This window comes from Enoplosus armatus, chromosome 9 (genome assembly GCF_043641665.1).
Source record: "Enoplosus armatus isolate fEnoArm2 chromosome 9, fEnoArm2.hap1, whole genome shotgun sequence".
NCBI lineage: Eukaryota > Metazoa > Chordata > Actinopteri > Centrarchiformes > Enoplosidae > Enoplosus > Enoplosus armatus.
In genome coordinates this window covers 11200218-11210079 of record NC_092188.1, presented here as the reverse complement: position 1 = coordinate 11210079, position 9862 = coordinate 11200218, and the positions used below count along the sequence as shown (strand labels likewise).

The following is a 9862-nucleotide window of genomic DNA, read 5'->3' as shown; positions in this document are numbered from 1 at the left end:
GTTTTTACCAGGTCGCCAGGCTTTTAATACTCACGGCCATTCAGAGGTAGCATCCATCACAGTGACCCCCACTCCTGCAAAGGTGTGTGTAGTGTGTAGTGTGTGTAGTGTGTGTAGTGTGTGTGTGTGTGTTCCTGTCTGTTTCTATGTTCGTGCACGCAAGCTTGGATGTGTATGTGTGCATATACATGGCACAGATGTATGTGTGTGTCTTTAAGTATATGTTTACTAATTTATCAACTCTGTGACTGTAGAGCTGCGGGGCCACTACTCCGACTGCCTCTGTAAGATGGTGAAAGATATGCTGCAAAGCAGACCCACCCTAAACCTTTACCCTGATGTAACCCACAAGGGACACACACTTACCCTCATATTTCATCATATTTATCTCCTTTTACCTAGACATGGAAGATGTAACACCTGTCCAACCAAAATATCTTTCTTTTGCTGTCTGTCTTTCCTTCAGCCTCTCTCTAAGTAGCACAATATCGCTGTAATTGGTCAATTTAAAGTGATTTTCACTCATACGTTATGTTTCCGTGCAGCAGAAAGATTCCTGTTTACAGCAGTTTACAATAAACAAGATCCTGTCATATAGACAGTTCATGATAATTGGGAGTGGAGAAAATGGGGAGATAAAGCAAATAGTTAAAGTCATATATCAATTAAACTGAGTGTGCTGCACACAGTGTTTTTATCGAATTATCACCTGCATTTTTGTATTATTAATTTTTTTAATGCAATGTTCAGTTGTTTCTCTTCTATCTTGAATACCAATAGATTCCATATGCGCATGTTTGTCTGTATGTGGGTGTGTTTGCGTCTTTGTATAAGGCACACAGGCAACAGAGTAGTGAGTTGGAAAACCTTCTTTGAAACAGTTTAAACTTTTATATCAATAAGCATCTGCTGTGTCCTTGACACTCACTCCCTACCTCTACCTGTTTTTTTCAATAAATTCTAGCAATGGAAAATAGATTTTACGCAGAAATCAAGAGTCTGTTTGTGTGTTGTTGTCTTGTGTACCAGAGATGCCATCTGCCCTGTGTGACAGGCCTCGGCTTGTCACTGTGTACTCCCAGGGGGGCTCCGACAAGTGGCCCAGACACTGGCTCTGCTCTGCTGGAGGTCGTTGCCATGGATACATTTGGGGTCAGCCAGACTCTGCTCATCAGTGTTCGGGTCAGTTAATTGTGCGCTGGATGCTAATGATGTGTAATGGCTCTGTCCTTGGTAAAGGAGAAACTCAAACAAACAAAATGCCGTGTGTGTGTTGAACTCTTGGTTTCTCCAGTGTGCTTTGTGCTTCTGTTTAGGGTTTCATCCCTGTACAGCGTGGGAGGACCAGGTCAGCCTGTCCTCCCTTTGTCATAGGGTGCTCTTCTGTGACAACCTCGTACAATAGTTCCACACACACATACTTCTTCACCCCCACACCCTCTCCTGTACACTCTTGTAATCTCTCTTCACAGTTTCTGGTTCTCTTTCATTCTGTCTTTCTCCCCAATCCTCTTTCATATCACTTTTTCATTGTACAACTTTCGTTTTGCCAGATTTAAAGCTGGGATGAGAATGCAAACTGCTCAGATCAATACTGTAAAAATGCATCTGGCCATGTCTCAGAATGATTTTTCTGCCCTTTGCTATCGATCCTCCCGTCCCATCCGCCTCTCTGCCTCCCACTCGGAGATGACCTGGCACAGATGACTTCAGAATTTGACAGGCATTTTTTTGATGTCTGCAGGACAAAGAGTTTTAGCAGTGCCAGTGGATCCCACCAACACCTCCCTCAGTGACTACACTCCCCTACATGTCATTCCTGCTTTCTCTGCCTCCCTGTATCCTTTCAGTCAGGGACATGCACTGTGCTTAAGCACCACACAAACAGGAGAGCATACAGCAAACTAACTTGACGCTTGGATCGGATGGCTATTTAATCAGGTGTTTCAGGGCAGCCCTTAAGCTTCTTGGGACAGTGATGGTCTAACTACAGGCTAGAGGAAGAACAGCAAGTCCTGAGAGAAGAGTGGCTAATTTATAGATGTATGGATAAATGCACAAATTGATAGATAGTTTGTGCTGTGGGTTAATTATGTGTCTATGGGACTGTGTCTCCAGGTTAAAGTGGAGCCCATGATCCCTATCCTTTCACCTCTGGGGAATGACAGCCACACATTAAAACTAAAGCATGTGAGGACTAGGATAAACCACCATCAACCAACAATATGCATATGCATCTTTTGTCTTACTGTTGCTCTTAATGTGCGTCCATCAGCTATCAAAGAGGAAAGCTACAGAGAGCAAGGCTACACCCTGAGATGTTTGACTTTAGCACCCCCTACCTACAACTTAGCAGTTTACAGTCAGTGCTGAAAGTATCACCACGCTATGATCACGAACACCAGTAACAAACACTTTATAATCCATGGCTCAGTAGGGTTTCGCTGTACTAATAAAGTGCACTCTTCCACTATCTCTCATTCCCTGCAGGTGTGTACAGATGTCGAGTGTCTGTCCTCTCTAAGGGGGGGGTCAGTTTTCCAGCTGCTCTCCACTGACCCTCTCAGTCCCCCCTCTGCCACAGCTGCTCACAGGTGTCCCAGAGACACTGCCCTACCTGCCGGCGTTCCGCTGCCTCGTGTCGGCCCTGTCCCTAACTGAGCCTCAGCCTGGAGTTGTGTTTACTGTGATGGGAACCAAGGACACACTCTCATCCCTCAAGGTGTTTCACACACAAGCATGCACAGAAAAGGTCATACACACACACAGTTTGTTACACAGCCTTATACAACTCTTTGATTAGCCTAGAGTGTATTTAAAGTCTCATGAGTACCTAAAAGCAAATTCAGTGACTTAGTATGAAATCTGTGAATCTATAGCCTTGACGTGAATTATTTTCATTTACAGGCAGGTGTCAGTGTTTATACATAGTGCCCTAATACCAGTTAGTGTTGTTTTAAAGAAACAAAGTGTCCTGGCTTGAATTGAACTGGTGACATTGTGGTTATATGGTATGCGTCTGCACCATTTGGCTATTAGGACATCACCTATTAAATACATTTAAGCAATTTTTATTTACATGAAACAAATTCTGAGTAATATATCAATATTGGGTGTTAAATTCTGACAGGAACAAGAAATTGTTACCAAAAAAACACTTGCAGGTAGTGCAGAGATTTCAGTTCATGTTTGACAGGTTTTTGGATATCTGGATTTCATGTTAGGACATGACCATGAAGTGACAGCCATACTTCTGTTTGGTTAACTCCCACAGCTGTAGCTTGGAGACTGTGCTGCCTGAGCCCTGATCCTTAGCAGAGAGCTCTTCAGCAGCACAGCCTGTCACCACCTCACTGGACACGGTTCAGACCACATACAATGCAATTTATTAGATGTTTCACAGTCATACCAGCAAAAGTATGATGGAAAACCAGTAGGGATGACATGGCCTAGAATTATTCATTATTATGTCTATTTTTTCAGTACTTCCCAATGATGTAATTAAATGAGAGCAACCTGGATCCAGATAAGCGGCAAGAAATGGACGGATGGATTAACCAATTAAAAAGGATTCATGTTTTTGCCCATTGAGATGGGGAGCTTCCTAGCTACTGTAGCTAGCATTAGTGACAGTGTTACTGATGGTGCTGACTGAAACTCCACACTCCACTTCTAGTTTATAACTCACAATCAGATAAAAAAAAATGTATAACTAACGTTACTGACTATGGCAAGCAAGTTTTTATTAACTTATAACGTCTTTTTTAGGAAACTTAATTCAATGCTTTTAAAGACTTTTCAAAACGTGCAGATACCCTGATGTGAAGGCAAGAGGCATCTATAAAATATATGTAACCATTAATTCACTATAACACTTTGTTGAAAGTGTAATTGATAACTACAGGGTAAACTGTTGTGTAAAACGGTTGTGGTAGACCGTAGTATGAAAAATATATGAATATAGAATTTGACATGTTTATCCTGTATTAGTCATTCAGTAACCAGGAGGCACATCAGAATCTTATTCCCATTTATCATAATTTTATTTGTAGGCTGTGTCCAATATACAAGCAAGACACAAGAAAAATGTCACCATAGCAACAAGAAAGTTATCGATCACGTCCTCTCCAGATTTAGTTTCTTTATTCAGTGTACAACTCGTTGCTGTCACACAGACACTGTACAAATGGCCTACATGCCATATTGAAGCAGTGAGTAAACTGTAGGACACATTGTGATTTTATTTGATTTATCTCCAGTGTTTTCTCACTCTTCCCAAGCTAGTTTGATTTTCTTTTGTAACTTCACAAGAATTCATCCCACATTATCATTTTCACAGGAAGCTTGCAAGCACATGTAAATTCACAACCACAATGTTCGTTATGGTGTCATTTAGTGTCACATCACTGCGTACTGCGTTTGTGTTGTACAAGCATCAGGAAACAGAAGCAGAGCCAGCAAGACTTTCCCCTGAATCAACCCTTGTGCAGACACCGCTGGCCGATGACCTCGTTGTCTATCTTGCATAAAATGTTGACTTCACTGTGGCATTAACTTGGCAGATATATGTATATATTTATTGTATTGATTTATCACCAGCTCTAACACACAGTCAACATTCAATTATGCAGAGTGCAGCTTTTACATAGTAAAACTCTGTAGTAAAAAGGACCGTTTGTTGGATGTAATTTGCAATTTCAGCCACAGTGTCTCCTTTCCTAGAACTGGTCTAGTGTTTTGAGGAAATTTACATAAATCTATGGTGCTGAACTGTTGGACGATATCTTACAGGCTCATCTTATAACCTCACCTTCCTGTAAATGTTTGTGCATAATCATTGAGGGTGCAATGCAAACAAATGCAAATCACTTGAAGCAAAAAAAAAAAGCCAGAGGTCACACATCTGTACACTTGGAGGATACAAAATGCCAGAGTCCTCAAATGTCCCTGATCTTTACCAGCACATTTTTAAAAAAGGGGTCCTGAGCTGTGTGTCTTTTACCAGACAAATGACATCCAAGAACCTTCAAGAGACAAAAAGAAACTGGATAACAAACATGCAAGATAATTATTTTTTTTTTTACCAAAAACAACCTAAGTTTATTTTTAAGAGAGAAGAATTAATGGATGTGTGGTGTTAGTGGGGTCTCAACAACACCAAGCCTTTCTCTGTGCATATTCTGTAGATAAGACTTCATATATTACATGATTTGTATTCCTGCTCTCCTTTTTCTCATTGGTGCATCAGCTCCATGGCAGTGTTACTTGATGTCCATCAAGCTTCTCCTCCTTAACTGCGTCCAACCACGTCTGGTCAAACTAGTGCTGTTTCCTCCTGAATGAGCATCCTGAGGAAAGATGGAGAAAGACCAAATGTTATGTTTAGTTTGTGTTGATCAACTAATCTAATAACTGTTGCAGCTCTAAAATGCCGTAAACCACAACCACTTTTCTAAAATTGTTGCCTGTGACATGCAACTGAAAGCACTGGAAAAAGCTAGCAAGTGGACCTTGAGTAGTTGGGGTGGTTTAGTTTTTGTAAAACTACTTTTTCCTGTGAGAATGAACTTTCATGCTCAATCGACAACTGAATATTGCAACCTTCACAAAAGGTAGGATTTGTTGCATGGCTGCTTTATCAGACTGCATCAACTTTAGTTAGGTGCACCTAATAAACTGGCAACTGAGTGTTGTTTTGTTCTTGTCACATTTACAGAGAGATGTGAAGGTACAGGTGGTGCATCAATGTTCTCAAGTGGTGATTAGCAGTACAAAGCCAGTCCATACAACAGGGATGGTGTATAAACTGACTCACAGACAAGGTTATAACAGATACAAACAGTAAAACTTGTGTTATCTGCCTTTTCAAAGACTGAATCACCTCCAAACAAGTGTGGTGGTTTTAGTGCCATAGTAACTCAAAAGCAGAGTGCATTGAGAATCCTTTGGTTACCACGGCAGCAGAGCGCAGGATAGTGGGTGGGACGGTGAGAGAGTCCGAAAAAACAAACCTTGACCTTGAGCGCAACCAATTCACTAACATACGGTATAGAGTGTACCATCGTTTCTTCAGTGTACTCTGACTGGAAGCAATTCTGATCCATCTTTTATCAGATTTCTATCAGAAACAACAGATTAGCTATTCTGAAACCATTTTCTCTCATACTTGCTCAAAGACGCCTAAGCCAATGTCTGGATGAAAAAGCATTTGTGTTTGCAGCTGACTGTGTAGAAAAGGATCAAAGATGATGAATTTCTGTCACAACCACAAGAGTCACTGTATGCCTTAGTTGACACCCTGTTCATGAAGAGCACAATGAGAGGGCAACACAAAGGCAAATATCTAGGTGTCGGTTAAAAAGGTACAGAAACCCACAATTATAAATTATTAAATGATCCATTAGTAAAACATGCACAACACTTACACGTATGGTAAATTCCATGTAGTAAGTGACACGTCTATAGCATGCATCTGTAAGGTTTTTGGATGAATGTGTACATGTTTAACAGGAAGACAGTTTCTTCACTATGCACATGCTGGTTTTCCTGTACCTTCTGTAAGGCGAGCTTTCCCTCCTGTAGGCTGGCAGAGGACTGTGGAACAGCCAACACACAGCACCACAGTCTGAGCGTGACTGAACACTGTGGTGATCTTATAGCAACCTGCAAACAACACACACACATAAAAATCATTGGATGGGACTGCCATGAAACGGTTACACTGAGAACAACGGGCAGCTGCCAACATAACTTTTGCATAATCAAATGTAACCTTGGTTACTGATGTGTCCTTGCAGCTGATTGTGTAAAAGGAGTTACTTGAAACTCATTCAACAAACAGTCACAAGTGTCACTGTATGCCTTATTTGACACCCCGATCACTAAGGGAATAATGAAAGGGCAACACATAAAGGCAAATATTTATGATACAGGTCTAACGTCCCCGCTGTGTCACAGTATACGTCAGTGGACTGGGAGGCTGCCACGGTCCTGCTGGACTCTAACTGGACCTACAATTAAATTCTGTAACTTCTGGCAAAGTGCAATACATCTTTTTAACTTATAACTACATGCATTTTGTACACCTTACAGCAATTTTCACACTGTATGCATGCACTACTTTTACTTTAACTCTTGTGTTTAATACTTGGGTTTTAATATTGATCTTTTGCACTATTCTAGTGTGGTTTGCCTGTGTACTGCTGCTGTGACAAAATAAAGTGTATATCTATCAAAAGTACACATGGGAGAAGTACTTAAATCCATCACATAAATAAAATGATCCAAGTCATGACTGAGTTACGAGCAATCATGGTGAAAATCCCGCATTTATGATTTCATTTTAAATTTAAATATCAGTTTGTTGTAAAATGTACTCAAATATCAAAACTAAAACTATGGGTGGTCAAAAATAATTAGTGCCCAAATTTTCTGCATTATTTTAAGTATTAGCGAAAAGGTCTCGATAGTCAAGTACCACTACTTTAATATGAAGTTGTAATTGTGCACAGTACATGTATACTTTGTTACTTAACATCCTTCCTCTCTCTACGATCTCAATTTTTTTTAAAATGATGGCCACGCAAACACACTTACCTGGACATTTGACATCCATAAAGTAGGAATTGGGACACTGTACAAGACGTTTTTTCTTGTGTCTCCTCTTTTCCTCCTCAGGGCTCGGGTGCAACAGATCCTTTGCGAGCTGAAAGGAAATCGCAGACAATTGTTTAGCAGATTCATAGTCTACAAAGTAAAATAAGGTAAGGTAAAATAAGTGCATTTCAGTTGTGGAGTCTGGACACAGTTGCCAACTTTATAACATGATTGCAGGAGGCAAAGGTCGAGATCTCTTTACAGCTTTCAAATGAGAGGAGATATGATCAAAAAGGAAAGTAAAAGTGCTAAGAAGAAAGGAAGAAATATTTTTTGGAGCAGTCACAACCCAAGATAGCTTAGAAATTTGATTTTTTTACCATCCAAAAAACCCAACATGTGACTGGGGGCCAGAAAGGGAGCAGCGTGGGCTGCTTTGTTGTACACGTGTTTCGCCATATTGTATCCGTTTACACATCTTTACAGTTACATTACAGCCACATACAAACTTTGACTCCAACAGAAAACAAAACGCTATTCCATATCATGCAAAATTACGCCCGTCAAAACACTTTTAAACGATTGATGGCAACTATAAAAACCGTAGTGTTACTCACAGGCATGTCTGAGTGTCTGGACGCTCACCGGAAGATCACACTGCCGACGCACCGGAAACTTCTGGCTGAATCAGAGGCCGGAAGAGAGAGACTTACTGAAGATATATTTTTCTATTTTTTTTTTTTTAATAACCGTTGTTTTATAGGGGTATTTGTGGCTGTTTACGTTCAGCCAGATGTTATATAAGATAAAAAAAATAATAAATGACAAAATGGTAGCTTTTGAGTATTATTTTACAGATTTTATTTTCATGTTGCATTTAAATGTTAATTTAACTGTTCAAATGTATTACTTACAAATAAAATGGAGTTGGGAGGACACTCTCCATACCGCTTTGAATTAACCAGGAGTGCAGTGTAAACTCTTTACTCTCCTCAGAAGGTTATATCTCTCTCAGAAAATATACTCCTGTTAACAAGATTAACGTACAAAAACTGCATAAGACTCGTTGCCTGCATGTGGCACCAGTGTCAAACAAAACTACGAGTTTCTATTGCTTCCTTACCTGTAGATGGTGCAGGTTGGACTGGAAGGGATTTATGATATTCATAAATAGGCATACTAATAATGTCTGTTGTGGCCTAAAGACTTCTTTAGTGCAAATATCTGATATAGTAATTTTATTTCCTGTGGCAGACCTACGAGGTCTTCATCTGGTTTGAAGCTAAAAAAAAAAGCCATACAGATGGGAGTCAGGCTGTAAAAAAACGACTTAAAATCATAAGAGGCTATGAGAGATATGTTTTTTTCACTCCATAGAGACAGAGGAGATACTTAGAAAACAAGCCAGTGAAATATGTAGATTAGCTGAGATAAGCTAATGTTATATATCTTAAGGGAAATTTTGATGTTGCTAATAATTGACATTATTAAGGTATAATGTTATCATTTGGCCTACTGACTAGGTGGGTGAGCTACAGTGCTTGCAAAGGTGTGGAGTCTGTAGACCCTCCTGTCCACATATTATGAGTACTTTTGGTAAGGCTTTGGATTTACATGTTGAAAATTCAAGTGTCCACATACTTGACCCATGCAGAGTATGTTGAGCTTTAGTTATATTTTCACTGTAGGTTGTGGATTTCAAGTAATTAAGCTTAACAGTAAAACTGAATAATTAGCCATTACAAACATTTTTTTAAAGTTACATGGTGCATGCTCTTGTATGGTCATTGAAACATTACAAATTGGACAAATTTGAATATTAATGTAACTCATAACATGCAAATGAAAATTGATGTCTTACACACTAACATTAAAATAGCTACTGGCTATACAAACTTTCCATTAAAAAAAGTTACTTTTATTGATTAAAATATTGGAAAAAATTAAAATTATTGTGCCTTCAGTTGATTATTAACTTATTTAAATAAAGTATGCAAATAAATTGGGGGGGGGGGGGGTATTAAAAAGCAAAAAAGCCTCCACTTCCTGCCGTTGACTTCCTGTACACGACTGTTGACGTCCGCCAGCTTGTCTACAGCCAGGTTGTCCTCTCAGGTGTATGACAGTTACTCGTTTTCTGATCAAACGGCGCCATCTTGTGTTTTTGCCTGGTGCTTGCAGGTCTGAGCCGTTACTCCCATGAAGCACTCCCACACTACGTAGACTCTCAGCGGATCTGGGATCTGGGCCGACGGCAAGTTTTTTT

The 9862-nt window shown here is 39.9% G+C and overlaps 1 protein-coding gene and 1 non-coding gene across 3 annotated transcripts; both read right to left on the bottom strand.

Moving 5' to 3' along the window:
* Positions 1 to 4021: 4021 nt before the first annotated feature.
* On the bottom strand, positions 4022 to 8258 carry rps27.2 (ribosomal protein S27, isoform 2). 2 transcript variants are annotated; one of them, XM_070911347.1, is made up of 4 exons: positions 8214 to 8258; positions 7597 to 7705; positions 6553 to 6663; positions 4022 to 5348 (listed from the first exon to the last, which is right to left on the bottom strand). In XM_070911347.1, exons 1-4 carry the CDS (start codon positions 8217 to 8219, stop codon positions 5320 to 5322), a joined length of 255 nt encoding a protein of 84 aa, XP_070767448.1. In that variant the 5' UTR covers positions 8220 to 8258; the 3' UTR covers positions 4022 to 5319. The 2 variants fall into 2 exon arrangements, with proteins under 2 accessions (XP_070767448.1, XP_070767449.1); XM_070911348.1 differs by lacking the exon at positions 8214 to 8258 and adding an exon at positions 7977 to 7995.
* LOC139290866 (small nucleolar RNA SNORA13) lies at positions 6784 to 6916 on the bottom strand. The gene has a single exon (XR_011597549.1). It is a non-coding gene; the product is annotated as a small nucleolar RNA SNORA13 (small nucleolar RNA).
* Positions 8259 to 9862: the final 1604 nt, after the last annotated feature.

Bases quoted from the DNA above. Each gene is read 5' to 3' on its own strand.
- rps27.2 (XM_070911347.1), bottom strand. The intron at 6,664-7,596 runs GTAAGTGTGTTT...TGTTGTTTGCAG, and splicing joins TATGGATGTCAAATGTCCAG to GTTGCTATAAGATCACCACA. The intron at 5,349-6,552 runs GTACAGGAAAAC...ATCTTTCCTCAG, and splicing joins GAAAGCTCGCCTTACAGAAG to GATGCTCATTCAGGAGGAAA.